The sequence below is a fragment of the Acomys russatus genome, chromosome 4, assembly GCF_903995435.1.
Source record: "Acomys russatus chromosome 4, mAcoRus1.1, whole genome shotgun sequence".
Lineage (NCBI taxonomy): Eukaryota > Metazoa > Chordata > Mammalia > Rodentia > Muridae > Acomys > Acomys russatus.
This window is the reverse complement of record NC_067140.1, coordinates 24,627,597-24,647,394: the sequence shown is the minus strand read 5'-3', so window position 1 is coordinate 24,647,394 and position 19,798 is coordinate 24,627,597. Positions and strand designations below refer to the sequence as shown.

Below are 19,798 nucleotides of genomic sequence, written 5' to 3'. Positions count from 1 at the left end.
ACATATGTCCCTGTTGTGTGGTAGTGGATCTTATGGGTATATTCCAAGGAGTGGAATAGCTGGGTCTTGAGGAAGCCCTATTCCCATTTTTCTGAGAAAGCGCCAGATAGCTTTCCAAAGTGGTTGTACTAGTTTGCATTCCCACCAGCAATGAAGAAGTGTTCCTCTTTCTCCACATCCTCGCCAGCATGTGGTATCAGTTGAGTTATTGATCTTAGCCATTCTGATGGGTGTGAGATGGAATCTCAGTGTCGTTTTGATTTGCATTTCTCTGACGACTAAGGAGGTCAAGCATTTCATTATCCCTATTTGCAGATGATATGATAGTGTATATAAGTGACCCCCAAAATTCCACCAGAGAACTCCTACAGCTGATAAACACCTTCAGCAAATTGGCAGGATACAAAATAAACTCAAAAAAGTCAGTAGCTTTCCTATATACAAATGACAAACAGGCAGAGGAAGAAATTAGGAAAATTATTCCCTTCACGATAGCCACAAGCAATATAAAATATCTAGGCATGGTCATCTTATCTGTCTTCCGTATCATGGAGTCGGAGGACTTCTGCATTCCTCCAAACTGACTCCCCTTAACTCAGCCTTTGGTAAATATCTTGGATAAGATGACCTTTGTGCTCCAGAAAAGCACATCATAAAACTGAGAGGAAGCAGCATAATGTGTAATACTAGGAAGGTGAATGACAACCCTAGAAAGAACCAATTCTAAGGCATACACAAGGAAACACAAGATGGTTATTTCATCATATTAGTGCCAAAATATCAAGGACAATATCAAAGGCATTAAATTTAATAATTCCACTACTTAAAATTAAGGGAAAATTATTGTCATACTTTAAAGAGGAAAATAGCATATCCGAATGAATGGACAATGATTTTTAAGTAAATATTGTGGGAAACAGGCATCTACCCCAGTCTACTACATACAAAAGGATGAAAGGATGACCAAATGAAGAACCAATGAGACTCAGAACATAAAATCAGCACACAGCAATTTTGCTTTAGCTTTCATCAGCATCTTAAATATATTGTTGATGTTGATATGTGAAATGCCATATCACAGGATTCTTTCTTCATTGGAAAGTAGATGCCATCAAGATCTTTACTGTCCTTTACTTGAAGCTAAATGTATGTCTTTATGTAATTTTTTAATATTTTTCATGAAAAATAGATTTCCTAGCTTTAGTTAAAAGATAAGAAACTTTAAAATTATGTGTTAGGCATTAAAATCAGACACTTTAATTTTTGACTTAGTGGCAAAAATCAAAACTTTTTGCTTTGAATTTGAAAATAGCACATGTATAAATGTCCAAGACAAAAGCTGATAAATTACTCACACTAAACCTACCTTTTGCATAGGCCATTCAGATCATGAAACATAGTCTGGAATGGAGAGAGAACTGGGTTGTTAAGAGCACACACAGCTCTTAACAGAAGACCTTGAATCATCCATGCCCAACATCCACACCAACTCATTACAAGTGCCTGTAACTCCAACTCCAGGGCATCTGAGTTCCTCTTCTGTAAACCATGGGCATCTACACTCATGCATTCATAGCCTACCCCAAAACAGATATACATAATTAAAAACCAAAATAAATCTTTAACAGTGTAACAAGTATAACATATGCAGGACTCTGAATACCTCCTTTCACAGCAGAGTGTCCCATCCTGATGAACTCTGGAATTTGCAAACTGTCACCAGTATGTTGAACAAGATTGCACATTCACTAACTGAGTGAACATGCACTTCTATTAAGAAATGAACTCATACTGGGCAGTGATGACATAAGCCTTTAAACCCAGCACTCAGGGAGGCAGAGGCAGGCAGATTGCTGAGTTCAAGGCCAGCCTGGTCTACAGAGTGGGTTCCAGGACAGCCAGGGCTACACAGAGAAACTTTGTCTCAAAAAAGAAAGAAAAACAGAGAAAGAAATGAACTCATGAGTGACATGACACTTAGGAATAAGCTCATAGTATAGGAAGACGTTAACCAAATGTTTTCCAAAGTAGTTAAAACTAAATGTTCTCAGCAGCCATGGAAGATAATTTTTATATCTGTGACTTTTCTTATTCCCAGGATAAACTGTACTGGACCGAAAAAAAGTCAAACTTTATATAATGCTAGTTTGACTCTCATAATGTTTGTTTAATATTTTTTATGTTCATGTAAAAGAGGTCCGTAACATAGAAATATTTTCTTATCTGTCTCTTTTTTTTTTTTGCTACAAAATCATTCTGAATTTCATACGAAATCTTGTTTCCATAGGTGTTTAACATTTTAAAAATAATTTAGTTTTCCACTTTACTTTCTGCTGAATTTTATATACTTCTTTTAGTTCTTTATTTACTCCTGCCCTCTTATTTTATGATTTCTACCTTGAATTGATATATCGTCCCATGTACAATATAAGAAACTTACAGCAATGAATTTGCATTCATCTTTGCTGCATCCTTTGTCCCACTCCCGTCACTTACTAATTTATGCATATAGGATGTAGGATATGCCACTTGTCAGCTTTCTCTGCAGAATGAAAAGCAGCCTCCTTGTGACATTCTCATAGTATTGGTCTACTAATGACAGCTCTCTCGATTTGTTTGTAACTGTATTTATTTTGCCTTCACTTTCAAAAGAAGTTTTTATAGACATAAAAATGTAGGTTGGTGATTTTATTTTTCCTTTGAGGTCACTGAAGATGCCTTTCTCTTGTCTTCTGACTGCAGTCTTCCTCTTCCAAATTTGTTGTTGCTCATTCTATGGCTTTTTTTTTTTTTTTTTTTGCAAATGAACATTTTAAAATACATTTATTTTAGTACACATGTATAAAACAAACTACATACAGCAGGGAGAACCATGTGACAATCATGAGTTCTATAAATGTTACATTCATAGTGGTTTGGCTGTTTGTATTTGTCCAGTTTGAAGTAAATGTCTTTCCTGTCTTGTTGGGTCTAAATTTCTGAAGGAAATTCAATATCTATCTTATTTCAACTCTAATAACTCTTTTATCTTGATCTAAAACGATCTTATCCCCTAACCAACTAAATTTGATTGTAAAACTAAACTATCTGGCCTTCAACACCCCTCAGAGACTTGAGAAGGAATAAAACTTAAATTCCTGAGTGAACCAGCAGTTCAGGTTAGCAGCTTCCAAAATGAACAAATTGACTTAGACGATTTACTGCCAGAACAGTCACCCAACACTGTCTATAACGTTGGAGCCTCATCTTCGGCTTTCTGGCCCAATATCTCTGCCAGACTTATTCGCAGGGCAGGAACTATTGAGGACTTCCTTTCCCTGATTTGGCAGAGTGTGGCCCTCAACCTCTGCTTGCATCTAAGCTACCCATTTTTAGGCAGAATTCTGTTTGTGGCAGGAACGAGGACATTTTGCCCAGTGTCTGGTTTGCTACATTTGAAGCCATCTCCATAAGGAGGTTCTTTGATGCTCATCATCTTCTTTGAGGTTGGCTGGGTGATGTCAGGAGTTAACTTGTCTTGTTGTCAAAGAAATTTAGGATTATAAAAACATCTTCAATTGCCCTATTCTGTGTGTCTCTGAGGCTTTTGAAGACCTTATTTAACTATTTTACCTCATATATTGATAGAATCACATCTATTTGTTAGACTTAGGGTATATATTCTTGTGCTAAATTCTGACAAATATTTCACATGCCCATGTTTCATATCAGTATACTAAATTCTATACCAATGACTTAGATATAACCTTCATTATGAGTAACAATTAAGGCCTTGAGTTAAGGAATAGGTTCAATCATCAAGCTTTTGTTCTATCCTCTCTCCATGTTCCTATGTCCCTTTCTTTCTTTTCAGCTCCTAACTCCTTACCTACATATATGCAAGATAAAGGAAAAGAGAGACATCCCCAAGTTTCACCTACTTTTTTCTCTGTATAAGATCAATACTGGGTGGTGGCGCATGCCTTTAATCCCAGTACTCGGGAGGCAGAGGAAGGTGGATCACTGTGAATTCGAGGCCAGCCTGGGCTATAAAGTGAGTCTAGGATAGCCAAGGCTATACAGAGAAACCCTGTCTCAAATAAATAATAAATAAATAAACAAACACAAAAAGAAAGAAAAGAAAACAGACCAATAATGACTTATGACCACCTCTTGATGAGAATAAGCATTTGTAGACTAAGAAAGCAAACAGAAACCTATACTAACCCCCTTAGAGGGAATGGGGCATCATTCTCTTAAGATTTTTTCAGGCTGAATTGGGGTGAATAATACCTTGGAAGGGGCCAAAAAAGATTGGAAAAAATGGTTAAGCAAGCATGGATTGCATTTGAGGTCCAGTTTCTAAATGTTGTGAGATTCCAGGCTTAATAGGAGATTGAAATGGTGGTCCAAATTGGATCAGAAGTTTTCTACAATGTTGTCTGGGAAGCTGTCCAAATCTGGTGGGTAACAGGAACAGAGTCATCCAGGGCTGGAGCTAGCTCCATCATGCTGAGAAGAATGAATCCTGTCAGGTCTGATCCAGCATCAGTGTCTGGTTATTTTGTTCTGAAAACATAATTTCTCACAAGCATTATACAGCTCTAGCATAATTGTATGGGGTGTGTAGAATGCACAGAACAATTAAAGCTAGTTTTCTGCTCATTGTATGAGCCGACATAAGGTGTCTGCAAATCTTCTTTCATGCCGTACTAAGAGTGGGCTCTAATAATAAGTCACAGAGACTCTGTGGCCACCATGAGGCCTCTCTATGCATTTACATTTGTATCTCTGCCAGTCTCAGAGCTATTCCCATGTAGTGGGATTAGGGATATAAATCACATGCTTGTTCTGCAGTTTGAATTCTTTACATCCCGACTGTAGACCCCTCCCTCATCCCCTCCCAACCTCACCCCCTTCCTCATCAACTCCCGATCCTATCCCCTCTCTCATCCCTTTCCCTCCCTCCCCTAGTCCTTAGAAAGGGGAGCCCTCCTCCCCTAATGTCTGACTTTAGTTTGTCTAGTGTCCTCTGTACTACATATGACCTCTTCCTCTGTGACATAGTAGGGCCACCCTACACTCTCAGCACTCTGTCCAGTGTCCAGCTTCAAATTTCCATAACTGTCCCTATCCCCTGCTAGGTGGAAGTCTCTTTGAGGATGTCTATGTTGGGTATATACCATGCGTGTCTTTTGGGGGCTGGGTTATCTCACTTAGAATGATCATTTCTAATTCCATCCATTTGCCTGCAAAATTCAAGATTTCCTTGTTTTTTAATAGCTGAATAGTATTCCATTGTATAGATGTACCACAGTTTCTTTTTTATGCTATATTAATTAATTATACCATCTTCCATATGTCAAAAATTACACTGTACTTCATAAGTATGTGTAATTATGATTTGCAAATTTAAAAGTCAAGTTACATCACCTCAGAGTTGTAATACATTTTAAAATATTTTTTTAATTTTTTAAATTAATTTATTCTTGTTACATCTCAATGGTTATCCCATCCCTTGTATCCTCCCATTCTTCCCTCCCTCCCATTTTCCCCTTATTCCCCTCCCCTATGACTGTTCCTGAGTGGGATTACCTCCCCCTGTATATGCTCATAGGGTATCAAGTCTCTTCTCGGTAACCTGCTGTCCTTCCTCTGAGTGCCACCAGGTCTCCCCCTCCAGGGGACATGGTCAAATGTGAGGCACTAGAGTATGTGAGAAAGTCATATCCCACTCTCCACTCAACTGTGGAGAATGTTCTGACCGTTGGCTAGATCTGGGTAGGGGTTTAAAGTTTACCATCTGTATTGTCCTTGGCTGGTGCCTTAGTTTGAGCGGGACCCTTGGGCCCAAATCTGCCTATCATAATGTTCTACTGGTAGGTTTCTAGGACCCTCTGGATCCTTCTACTTTGCTATTCTCCCATGCTTCTCTCACTTTGATGTGTTCTTGTATTCGTTTTGCAAGTCTTTTATTAGGATTTTTGCATCGATGTTCATAAGAGAAATTGGTCTGAAATTCTCTTTGTTGAGTCTTTGTGAGGTTTAGGTATCAATGAGACTATGGCCTCATAGAATGAATTTGATAATGTTCCATCCATTTCTATCTTTTGGAGTAGCTTGAATAGTATCGGTATTAGCTCACCCTTGAAGGTCTGGTAGAATTCTGCACTGAAACCATCTGGCCCTGGGCTTTTTTTGGTTGGGAGACTATCGATGATTGCTTCTATTTCTGTAGGGGAAATGGAACTATTTAGCTTGTTTATCTGTTCTTCACTCAACTTTGGCAAGTGAAATTGATCAAGAAAATCGTCCATTTCCCTTAGATTTTCAAATTTTGTGGCATATATGCCTTCAAAGTAGGATCTTATGATTCTTTGTATTTCTTCAGTGTCTGTTGTTATGTCTCCCTTTTCATTTCTGATTTTGTTGACTTCAATACTGTCTCTCTGCCTTTTAATTAGTTTGGCTAATGGTCTGTCTATCTTGTTGATTTTCTCAAAGAACCAGCTCTTGGTTTTGTTGATTCTTTGGACTGTTTTCTTAGTTTCTGATTTGTTAATTTCAGCCCTGAGTTTGATTATTTCCAGACGTCTACTCCTCTTGGGTGTTACTGCTTCTTTTTTTTCTAGGGCTTCCAGTTGTGTCATTAAGATGCTTATGTGCGATGTTTCCAATTTTTTTTTAAAGGCACTTAGTACTATGAATTTTCCTCTTAGCACTGCTTTCAATGTATCCCACAAATTTGGGTATGTTGTTCCTTCATTTTCATTGAATTTCAGAAACTCCTTGATTTCTTTCTTTATTTCTTCCCTGACCCAGGTGTCATTTAGCAGAGAGTTGTTTAGTTTCCACGTATGTGTATGCTTTTTGTTATTTCTGTTGTTGTTGAATTGCAGCCTAAGAGCATGGTGATCTGATAGGATACAGGTATTATTTCAATCCTCTTGTATCTATTGAGGCTTGCTTTGTGACCTACGATGTGATCAATTTTGGAGAAGGTTCCATGGGGTGCAGAGAAGAAGGTATATTCTTTCTTGTTTGGGTGAAAGGTTCTATAGATATCTGTTAGATCCATTTGACCCATGGCATTGGTTAATGATGTTATTTCTCGGCTTAGTTTCTGTTTCAATGACTTATCCTTCAGTGAGAGCACAGTTTCTTTATCCATTCTTCAATTGAGGGACATCTCGGTTGTTTCCAGGTTCTGGCTATTACGAATAAGGCTGCTATGAACATACTTGTGCAAATGTCTTTGTTGTCTGGTGGGGCATCTTTCAGATATATGCCCAGGAATGGTATAGCTGGGTCTTGGGGTAGAGCTATTCCCAATTTTCTGAGAAACCAACATATTCCTTTCCAGAGTGGTTGAGCAAGTTTGCACTCCCACCAGCAGTGGAGGAGTATTCCCCTTTTGCCTCATCCTCTCTAGCATGTGTTGTCATTTGAGTTACTGATCTTCGCTGATCAGATAGGTATAAGATGGAATCTCAAGGTCCTTTTGATTTGCATTTCCCTGATGACTAGAGATGTTGAGCATTTCTTTGTTTCTCAACCATTCAGTAGTCTTCTATTGAGAATTCTGTTTAGTTCTGTGCCCCATTTTTTAGTTGGGTTATTTGGTTTGGTGGTGCTTAATTTCTTGAATGGTTTATATATTTTAGATATTAGCCCTTTGTCAGATGTAGGGTTGGTAAAGATCTTTTCCTAATCTGTGGGTTGTCGCTTTGTTGTGTTGACAGTGTCTTCTGCCTTGCAGAAGCTTCTCAGCCTCATGAGGTCCCATTTATTAATTGTTGATCTTAGAGCCTGAGCTGTTGGTGTTCTGTTCAGGAAGTTGTCTCCTGTGCCAATGAGTTACAGGGTCTTACCCACTTTTTCTTCTAAAAGACTTAGTGTGTCTGGTTTTATGTTGAAGCCTTTAATCCATTTGGATTTTAGTTTCATACAGCGTGATAAATATGGATCTATTTGCATTTTTTATAAGTAGACATCCAGTTGGACCAGCACCATTTGTTGAAAATGCTGTCTTTTTTCCATTGTATGGTTTTGGCTTCTTTGTCAAAAACCAAATGACCATATGTGTATGGATGTATATTTTCATCAGAACATGAAATAGTATCTTTACAACCACATGAGCTTTACCCCTGGAATGTGAAGTGTTAAGATTAGGCACACGTGGCTTCTTTAATTTCTTAGTTGTACTAGTGTGGTGAGAAAGAGCATCACTTTCATTAGTTACTATTTATTAGTACTACCAAGGCCGTTACTGTGACAAATACCACGTATGTACAAAAGAAAGACATTTTCCATTTGGGCAAGCCTTGTCCTTTAGGGCAGCTCAGAGTTGCTTGCATCATAGTGAAGATAAAATTCCCTACTTTGTGTCTGTTTTCCTTGAGCCCAAAGCTGTCCTAGGGGACAGGCATGGGGGCTCTTCTGCCAACAGCAGGAGCCACACCAGAAGTGGGCAGGATTCACTCCATAATACAGGCGAGCTGATTGGTTACTAGGTGGTTCTCTATATATCCTTGGGGTGTTTACTGTGAGTGCCTCATACACACTGGGACTAGAATATGTCTTTATTGCATTGAAAGTTCCTTAATGATAAAGTCTGCATCCTCCCTCATAAAACCCTGGAATTTTTATCAAAATATTACTAATAGTCAATATGTTGATCTAACAGATCTTTGTATATTTACTTATAGCTAGAAATAATGTAGTTATGAATTCAAGTTATTTATCTTTAATAAAGCAGTTTTGGGGCATATTCATGCAATAGTTTAAGAATTGGTTAGAGCATTATTATTATGTAACATAAATGAGGTCACTGAAACAGAACTATAAGTTGACTGACTTGTTTTAATAGTTAGTAATAGAATTGAGTAAATAAACCCAAATTTTAAAGTTTGGATTTTGATTTAATTTTCTGTATATTTTATTTATAATATAGTTACAGATTAATACCATGAAGATTAATATATTATCATTAATGTTGTTTTCTAAATACAGTGAGAGAATCAAAGAAACTACTGACTATAACTCTGAAAAATGTGGTAAAAATTATTAAAAAAGAAGGGAAGGAATTACTATTATATTTTGATGCATCATTAGAAATAACCAGTGTGACTAAAAAAATATTTGGTGAAAGTAAGTACAAGGTAAGCTTTTAAAACCTCCTTCGACAAATAGTGTTATGGCTTTGAAAACTCAGTTTGGGGCTATAAGTTTAATTGCTTTTTCCATTATCAAATTCCTAAAATGGTATAAATTTTAGCTCTTTAAAATTATACTGTGAAGGGCTGGCAAGATGGCTCAGTGGTACAGGGTCTTTGCCACCAAGCCTAAAACCAGAGTTTGATCCCTGGGATCCACCTTTGATGGAAGGAGAGAACTGATCTCATAGGTTGTTCTCTGACTGCTGCATGTGCACTGTGGCACACATGTGTGAACACACAACAAGTAATGTGATTTTAAGCTGTACTGTGGACTTACTGGCTCATTAAGTTGTATCCTTTGAGATGACTTTATAAAATAAAATGTAAGGTGACAATTGGCTGGCAGTAGCTGCTTAGATCATTGATGAGTTGCTGTCATGTACTTAAAGACTGAAATAAAATAATTTCAAAATGTTAAACAGTTTAGAATTATAGAAATGATAGAAGTAAATAGATGGCTTATGGAAAAATACATAAACTGCAGAATATTTATTAAGAGTTATAAGCAAAGCATGGTTATGGAGATGGAGCTTTAAATAGCCTAGGGAAGAATAGTATTACAGAAGGCTATACAAACCAAGTACTGTTTAACTGAGAATATAGGTCACAATTTATGGAACATCTTAGAGGAATTAACTCTCTTGACAAGTTTGGATAATGTAAAAAATTTCCATCAGGCCAGGCTTGGTGGTATGCACCTTTAATACCAGCATGCAGAAGGCAGAGGCAGATGGATCTCTGAGTTTAAAGCCAGCCTGGACTACATAGCAAGACCCTATCTCAGAAAACATGTCAAATATATCATATATTCACTTGCTTGAATAGACAGCAAAATGGAAAACTTGAAACTGGATATTCATAAGTAACTGAAGTATTCTCAAGTTAGACCGTTTATGTAGGCATATCATATTACGGATGATGTGGGGATGATTGAAAATTGTGGAAGGAAATGAGTAGGAAACAAATGCATTAAATAGAAAGAAAATGGAATCACTTTTAATTAATTGAATTTTAGGAATTTACCAGAAAACAAGGTATTTCAGTTGCGAAAACATCTATTCATATACTTTTTGATGCAAGTGGATCACAGGTATGTCTCTGACTTACTTGATTTTTATTCAACACTAAATAACAATATGGTGGTAAAGCTAATTTTAGAGGGTGATTATGTGAAAGCAAATGATCTCAATATAAATGGTTCTGTAATAAAAATATTTTTAGTTAATGATAATTTCCTTATAGAAGTAAAAGATTATTGAAAACTACAATTTGAGTAACTTTAAAAATGAGAACTGTGAGTAGAAAAATTTGTTTGCAAAATTAGCTGTTTTATTGGGTCACTTTATGAAACTTAGAAAATGTCTAGTAAGGAAGACAGTGTAAATTTAAGAGGAATAGAAGCTTTGCCAAAAAAAAAATTAAGTGATTTTTGAGAAATCTATTTGTTTTGTAGTTTTTCTAAAGTAGACTTTTTCTCCATTCTAAATGCAACAGATTCTAGTGCCAGAAAGTCAACCATCTTCAGTCAAAGAAGACCTTGTTCATCTAAAAGAGGAATCTAACCACCAAAAGGGAGATATAAATCCTCTCAAACAGGACAATGGCAGCAGCCAGGGAGACAGAAAAGGCAGCCAGGATGGGGTAAATATGATGTTTAGTGATTACCTCTATTAAATTAGCACAGATCAATCTCTGCTGAAGGAAACAGAGCTAAAGCATCTAGAATGGTTTCAGTATTGTCTGACCAATATAGCATTTCAGTTTTTGTTCTGTCTTTTACAAATGCAAAGAAAAGCAAGTATTTTAGCAAATCATTTTTTATTATGCTGTGCATTTGTAAATTCTAAATTGGAGATACATAGAATAGCTACTTTTTTCATTTATGCTTTTTAAGAAATCATATCTTTATTTTTGCCCTAATGTAAAAAAACACCTTAAAATGTCATAGGTTTTTAGGTTCTTTCTTCTGCATACATTGAGCTACCTTATTTATGTGGTACTCTCTGAAACATGTGTGCTCTGTATTCCCTGATTCTACTTAGAATCTTTGTTACTTTTAGGAATCACTATGCAGTGATGTGGAGCAATCCAAACCTTTTATTAGAATCAATGCCTCTGAATTCCTATAATTACTTTACTTTAAATGACAACAAATGAGGGGAAATGTTTTAAATACCTATATGTGCAAATGTCATTTTCATAAAACCACAAGTCATTGGTTAGTAAAATAATTGTAAAATATTTTCAGTGGAGGATCAGGACAGATACTGGGACTTGCTGCTGGACTCTGGGAGGAGTGCAAAAGAGGGAGAGAGGATGGGAACAGGAAGATAAAAGTGAGGGAATAACAATCGGGGTGTGATCTGAATAAAATAAAATTTAAAAAATAAAATATTTTCAGCTAGTGTATAAAGGCACTGTGTTTTATAAGCCCACTGTGACCTATAAATATTTTAAAACAGTATTTTTATTTGTTCATTAACAACCATGAAGATGAAACCATTTAAGTTAACATAGAAATTTGTGGGATATTTTATTTATTTAAAAATACTAAATATTTTGCATATATTCCAGGCAAAACATTGTGAATAAAATTGCAAGTTATTTAATGTTTAAACAGAATGTGTATTTATTGTGGCTGTTTCTCATGATTTAAGATCACTACACCTAGCAGAAAGAAAATGTCTGAAGCATCAATGATTGTTCCCAGTACAGACAGATACACGGAACGAAGTCCAATACTCTTAGTCAACACATGTAAGTGTTACATTGCCTCATGAGATTTTAAGAAAGTATTTTAAGGAAGGAATTTTTAATTACAGGAAATTCTAGATATAAAATTGTTCAAAGTATGAATCACAGTATCTTCTAACTAGAAGAAAGGTATTGTCTTAAACAGTTTTTAATATTAATATTCTGTGTTAGTAATTTATCATAATTTAAGCAGAAGGCATCATAACAGTGATTAGAAATAGTGTTGGGGTCATCAGGTTTCTTGGATTTAGTTCTTTGCTATCAGCTTTCTAAGTACAAAATATACAGTATTCTCTGGCTAAATTCAGAATCAATTTATTTTCCAAACCATGGAACCAATACCTTACTAGTTTGTTTATAGGATTACATAAAATCCATTCATTCAACAAATATGATGTTAACAATTGATGTAGTACCTGGCACTATATTAATGATGCCTGGAACTTGGAAGTGTATTCTAGTACTCATTGCTTTGATGACTGCAATGACCTTCCAGTTCAAAAAATTTAGTTGGCCACTGGCTACCAGCCCTGTGCATGACAGACTTCTCAAATTAGTTTCAGATTTGAATCATTCTCTGTATCCTTCCTGATAATTGTTACTCCTCTTGTTAAATGGCAGTGTCCACTTACTCATTTAAGCCAGAAACCTGGGAACTGTCCTGAGAACTTCCTTCTCTCACCTTCCTCACCTGAAAGTACTCCTGTTACAATAGGGAAAATAGATGCTGTCTTTGTCCTTTTAGCAACACCACAAAGAAGTAAGGCACCACTGCAAGCAATAAATTCTGCCGAAAAAGCTGTTTCTAAAACATCAGAAAATGGAATGGATTGTGCTCTGTCACTCAAGTCTAGACAATCTGATGGAAGAAATAGACGGAATAATAGATTCAAAGTAAGGATACTTTGTGTTAAAATAAATTTTAACAAGTTATTTTAGTAATCCATACAGAGCCTCCTTTTTCTTTTTTCCTTTGCTTGGTTCTTTTTTTTCCATGACAGGATTTCTCTGTATAGCCTTGACTGTCCTGGACTCACTTTGTAGACCAGGCTGGGCTTGAACTCACAGTGAATTGCCTACCTCTGCCTCCCTGAGTGCTGGGATTACAAGCATGTGCCACCACACCCAGTGACATGTTTTCCCAAATACCAACTATCCTTGAAAAGGTCGTTCTGGCACATGACCCACTGTGCTTACCTTAAAACTCTGAAATATCTACTTCACTGTATCTAAAACTTACATGTTGTTAGGAGAAAGGAACTTTCTGTCATTCTTTATTATACAAACCCATGTCTGCTGTGAGAACTAATACAGAAGTGTTAGATCACTGTGGAGATGTCTTTACCTGTCTCAAGGTCTCACATGGATTAGACAGATGGATAAGATTGATACACTTCAGAGCATAAGCATCCTCATATGCACACATAGAATGCAGTAAGAACCCAGCAAATAGGCAGAAGCCTAACCCCAAAATGAAGCTAACTTAAATTAGTATATACAGAAAGACAAGTGGCATAAGAGCGAACACATTACAGAATGTAGCCAGAGTAGCCATTTACATTACCTAGCTTAAGTGTTTAATAAAGTTACAGGACAGTTTTTCTGATTTTGTAGCATGGTCCTGTGTATTGTACACTGGCTAGTATCCCACAGGGGATAGCTAAGTCAAGGTAAAACATCTCCACCTAGGCAATATACTTTGCTGATAATGATAGCAGATTATTATTTTTTTTTTTTATCTTGATCTAGGATAAATCCATGGCTATTGAAAGAAAGATTAATTCTCGGGGGAGGAGTGCCTGGGAAATGGCCAATTTTTAAAAATTATTTAATACTTCATAAAATTCAGGTCTTGTAATTTCACAAAAGAGAATAGGGTATGAGATCAGCAACAGCACGAGAGATGTATGTGGAGATTTTCTCGAAGTCACCATGCCCATAAATGTATTGTCTCTGAAGTGAGATTAGAAATGTGTAGAATTTCTGCCTCCTTGTCTGCTGTGAAATTATGTTCCTGTGCTATAAGAATATGTACATAACTTTCATAAACTATGCATTCCATCCAATTTTCGCACTAAGGCAAACAACATTTTCAAACCTTAATGGTCTTTGACAAGTTGAATTCACATAATGTCTTAGCTATGTATATAAATATATATATATATAAATATATATATTTCTTCTTTTGATAGAATAACAAAACTACTAAAATTGTAGGAAACAAGGAAAATGAATCCCCAGACCAAAATTTTAGTAAGTACTTTTGTGGATTAATTGTAGTCACTGTGTGCACTGCAGAAGTGCAGAAGTATGTGTGTGTGTACACATGCATACACATGAATGAGCAAATGTATGTGCACGTGTTGCACATGTGTCTGCATGCTATTGTGTGTATGCAAGTGGGTGGGGTACAGATACCTCTCTAGTCTTCTTTTTGTCCCAGTGTCTCTCATCAATTGAGAATAGTAAGTTCATAATAACTGTGCTGGCATTATATAAAGGAATGCTTATGTGATTGAGTCTATTTTAGATTAGATGATCTCTGCTTCCAGGAGGTCTGTGTCTGAGAGGTTGAGTGCAAGGTGATTGTTGTCATCTCCAAATGTTCATTTGTATAGGATTATGCTCTCGCTTGATTCTTCGAACTGTATGAAAAAGTAAACATACAATGGTTTTGTTTTGTTTAGATGACATTGAGGATACTCTTTCTGATGCATGTGCAGTAGGAAAAGTAGATAAGCCTGGGTGAGTATGAGAGAAACCATCAGACCACTTAGATGTATTCATATTGTTTTGGGTGAATAAAATTGTATTTAACAGAATTGAAAGAAAGGCTGTTATATTATTAGAATGTAATTTCAGTCATAGCATTAATAAAGGTGACAGTTATGAAGGAACAATGAGAAATGGACTGTAGTTTTTCTTTCCGTATGAAGCAGCCATAAGATCTTTAAAATACTAGAGTGTGGGAAAGTTTACCTTGGTTTAAGTTCACAGTAAGATAGGACGTGCAACAGTATCGGTACTTTGCTGGTATTTTTAACCTGATCAATTTTATAATTTTCACATGCTGTATGAAAGCTTTTCCATACATTGATTATATATTGATTCCATACATTGATTATATAAAAACATCATCTCTTAAAGAGTCATGCACTAATGTTTGATAATATATTGAACAAATAACATTTTTTCTAGATTACCTGGTGTTTTAGACATGTCAAAAAATAAAGCACACTCCAAATGGGCATGTTGGACACCTGTAACAACTATCAAGCTCTGCAGTAGCCAGAGAAGCCATGCTTTACCAGGAAACACCGTTACCCAAGGTGAAAATAGTCCTCTTAATGCAGTAGTGTTCAGGGAAACACACTTCTTCTAAGTACCTAACAAGTAATTTTTTTTACAACAAAATTTAGATGTGAGCAATATATTCATTCTAGAAGATTTTCTCATTTTTCCACTAGATACCGGTGTCAACAAAAAATACACTAAACAAAAATCAGTGTCTGACAATGGTTCTGAAGAAACACAAAGGGTAAAATCTAGTAAAGATGTAATCAAGTGTAAAAAGCCAGATGAAGCAGAAGTTTGTGAAAGAAAATTTCAAGAACAAAATCATCCTAAATATTCACCAAAGAAAAATACTGAAAACACAAAGCAGAGTGGTTGGCATATTGAATCTGAAACTACCTACAACTCAGTACTCCTAAATCAGACAACTGAAGAATCCCTCATCTATAAGAAGATGTGTGTACTGTCAAAAGATGTGAATACTACTATCCGTGATAAAAGCCCTTCTAGAAAAATCATGGGGAGTCATACAAAGTTAAGCAAAGAACTGACATCTGAACTTAATTCCTATGAGCTAAAAGAAATACCAGTGGTAAGTGTTGAATGTATTGATTTCTTACATAGAGGCTTGATTGATTGCTACAGACTTGACATGAAAAAATGCCTTTTTCTTGAGTTCAGTTCATAGATGCTTCCTTAAGTTCCCCACTCACTTCCCTAACACAGCCCTGTGGAACAAGATTGGTTTAACCTGCCATGTTCAGCGTATATGAACTGTTGTTCATAGTGCTTCTTTTCTATGAGTGGTTATTTGTATGTGCTGTCTTTTTCTAAGTATGACTTACTACTGTCCTAGTTTGCCTTCTGTTGCTTTATGATACACCATGACCAAAAGAAACTTGGGGAAGAATAGTTTGTTTCAGTTTACAGATTTCAGTCTATCATGTAGGGAAGTCAGGGCTTATTCTCTATGGCTCATTCAGCCTGCTTCCTTACAGACACTCAAGACCACCTGCCAGGGCTGGCATCACCCATAGCTGTCTGGTCTCCTTCATGTCAGTCATTGACTAAGACATTGCCCCTAAGGCAATCTGAGGAGGCGACCTCTTAATTAAGGTTCCTTCTTCCCTGTTGACACTATCTGTTTCAAGTTGATAGCTAACAAACACAAACGGTAAACAAAATAAGTTGTGCTGTTGTTGGCATTGGCTTCATTTCTATGTAGGAGAAAGGCTAAGACTGTTTCACAGAGCTCTCATGTGATAGTCATTCTTTTTTGTTGTTGGACCACAGAAACCCAACTGAGCAAGGTCTCTATGCAGTGTAAGGTCCTCAAAGGCTGTGTCTTGACGGCTTGGTCCCAGCTAGTGAATCTAGTCTTTTAAGAATTGGTTTGCTCAGGAGAATGAATTAGCCATAGATGTATCCATACTGACTGGACTATTAGAGGAGCTTGGTTAGAAGAAGCAGATCCCTGGGGGCATGTTTTAGAAGAGTATAGTTTATCCTGGCCTCTTCCTTCTGTTTGTCCTGCTTGCTGTGTAGTTGCTACGAAGTAAAAGAAAACAGACTCTTCTCCCACACTGTAGCCAGCATGATTTTCAGCCTACCTGTGTACTGCAATCTCTGAAGCCATGAAGGGAAAAAAACCATAACTTTCATCCTTTTAATTTCTCCTAAATATTTATCATAATGTCAAAAATCAACATAGCAACTTCTTTAAGTTATGTTTCTTTTTTTGTTTGTTTGTTTTGTTTTGTTTGTTTTTTGAGACAGGGTCTCTCCGTGTTAGTCTTGGTTGTCCTGGACTTGCTTTGTAGACCATGCTGGCCTTGAACTCATAGCAATCCACCTGCCTCTGCCTCCCGAGTGCTGGGATTAAAGGTGTGCACCACCACACGTGGTTCTAAGTTATGTTTCTTTAGATCAACTTACTATTTTATTCTTACAGTGCTATTTCCTGCATCATTACACATCATTTCTTGTCCTTTCTGTGGTAGATCAGTCACTCCTATAGTCATCTGTCTTGACACTGCCTTCTGTTTAATAGATCAACAAAGCACAGTAGGACCTCTGTAGCTCAATGACTCAAGACTCAAGGCTCTCCTGGTATTTTGGAAGATCTGAAGTCATCATACATTGCTTTCAGGGAGGTTCGTTTTTGTCAGATTTTGTCAAGCCAGTAACACATCTTCTGTCAAAAAGGGATAATAAGTGATAACTTACTTCCATTATTTATAGGAACACAGACTTCAAATTAACATACTACTTTTTTGTTAGTTTTTAAAATCCTTATGGTTGGTCCTAAGAAAAGTATAAAATCAAGAGATTATATATTTAAGTATTATTAGAATTTTTTTAAAAACTAAGCTATCTAAAATTATAGTGGTGATTACTCTTATTTTGTAATCATTTACTTTTTCAGGAATTTTATAGACTTTTATAAAAAAGTTTTATGGTTACAAAAAGAAAGAATTATAGCGATTTCTCATATGTTCTTATTTCCATTTTCCATTACTAGCATCTTCAATTGTACATATTTTTAGAGATGATGCATCATTATGGAAACAAGTATTAATGTTTATTGAAACATATTTTTGTGCTTTCATACCATTAAAAGATTGAAATTTTTCCATTGTTCCAGAATTCCTGATTTTTCTACCTATTCTTGATTACTAGATCACATAATTTGCATATTTAGTTTTTTTAAATGTCTTCTAAAGCAGCAACACTATTTGTATTGGCATCACCAATGAGAGCTAATTAAGCTACATGCTTGCCAATACTTAGTGTTGTCAGGGTTTTCCATTTTACTCATTCTAAAAGTATGGAGTGGTGTTTTCAATTGAAATTTCTTAATGTCATATGATGTTGAAAAGCTTTCATACTTTTCACATCCCATCAGCTTAGGCAGGTTGTTAAGATCCTTTTATCATTTACAAGTGTGCTTATTTTTCTGTTGAGTTTTAAAGATTCTTTGTGTTTGGATATAAGGCCATTATCAAATACAGTTGTAAAAGTTTCACGGTCTTGTTTTATTCTCTAAACCAGTGGTTCTCAACCTTCTATAATGCAGCAGCCCTTTAATATGATTTCTTATGTTGTGGTGACTCTCCACCACAACATTATTTTTTGTTGCTAGTCCGTAACTATAGTTTTGCTACTGTTACAACTTGTAAATATATGTGTTTCCTAATAATCTTAAGTGACCCTGTAAAGGGTTGTTTAACCCCCAAAGGGTCATGACCCACAAGTTAAGTACTGCTGCTCTAAGCAGTGACTTCTTTTGTTTTTTAATAGAGCAGTTTGTAATGTTAAATACTTCTTATCATTGTTATATAGTTTGGTGTGTGTGTGTGTGTCTGTGTGTGTGTGTGCGCGCGCGCGTGCGTGCTTTAATCTCCTATATGAAAAGGTACTAGAAAACACAATTCACGTACATTATCTTACATAGCATCTTCCAAGTTTTACTGCTTTGTGGTTTACATTTAGATCTGTGCCCCATTTTAAAGTCAGGTTCATGAAGAGCAAAAGTCTACTTGCTATATGCTTGTGGAGTGTGTTCTAGTACCACATCGTATAAAGTGAGGACATGACTGCAGCTGCTATTAGGTATGGTTGAAGGGAAGGGATTTTTATTGTAGATATAAGGGAGAGTACAGCCAGAGGCACCTGAAGAGGCCAGAGCAAGGAGAGAAGGTAGAGCAAACATGGCCATAAGAGGAGAAGGGGAGAGGAGAGTGAAAGAGAATGCTATAGAGAAGAGAAGAAGACAAAGGAGAAAGGCAAAAGAGAAGTCCAAGAAAGAAGGGGCCAAGAGAGCACCTGGCTGGAAAAAGCAGGGTTTTAGGGTAGGGGTCAGAGTGAGAAGAGGCACAGGTACTGGAGGGAGGCCAGCATGGGCTTGGGTATGCTAATAGGCACCACAGTTAGACAGTTGCTTTGGAACCTGATACACGTGAAAAGACTATCTAATGCTCTGTTGAAGTGTTTTGGTCTTTTATTTACTGTGTTACACTCTATAACGTGTATGGAATATCTTTTGGATTTCCTTGGATTTCATTTACCTGAGTTGTATAGTTTTTCTCTTATGTAAATTTATATGATAATTTCATTTTGGATTGCTGGTTTATACAAAAGTGATGGGCTTTTGTGTTTCAATCTTGCAACTTTACTATTGTTGATTAGTTTTTACAATTTTTATTTCATATTTTGGGAGAGTTTTGTAAAAAAAAAAAATAATAAGCTTACCCATGAAGTTTCCTTTCCTTGCTTATTATTGAGTTAGCCAGGCATCCAGTGTGATTTTTAAAGCACCTGATGAGAGGCAAAATACCTATATTTCATCTTATTAAAAAAGAATCAAGTTTCTCACCATTAAATGTGATGCTAGATGTAACTTTTTTTTGTAATTTTGAAGTTTTAAAAAATGTATGTGTATAAATATTTTGGCTTGCATGTATGTATGTGACCACATGCATTCACTGACCTTGGGGGCCAGAAGAAGGTATTGTAATCCCTTGAACTAGAGTTACAGATAGTTGTGAGCTGCC

The 19,798-nt window shown here is 36.3% G+C and overlaps 1 protein-coding gene across 1 annotated transcript in view; it reads left to right on the top strand.

Annotated features, from left to right (window-relative positions):
- The window catches only part of Sycp2 (synaptonemal complex protein 2), a 73,536-nt gene that overhangs the window by 27,304 nt on the left and 26,434 nt on the right, over window positions 1-19,798 (top strand). Inside the window, exons 16-24 of the mRNA XM_051143928.1 lie at window positions 8,992-9,140; window positions 10,213-10,287; window positions 10,692-10,838; window positions 11,855-11,954; window positions 12,697-12,845; window positions 14,144-14,204; window positions 14,639-14,696; window positions 15,150-15,280; window positions 15,419-15,837. Of these exons, the coding sequence (XP_050999885.1) occupies window positions 8,992-9,140; window positions 10,213-10,287; window positions 10,692-10,838; window positions 11,855-11,954; window positions 12,697-12,845; window positions 14,144-14,204; window positions 14,639-14,696; window positions 15,150-15,280; window positions 15,419-15,837 (1,289 nt within the window). The remainder of the gene's footprint in view (window positions 1-8,991; window positions 9,141-10,212; window positions 10,288-10,691; window positions 10,839-11,854; window positions 11,955-12,696; window positions 12,846-14,143; window positions 14,205-14,638; window positions 14,697-15,149; window positions 15,281-15,418; window positions 15,838-19,798) is intronic.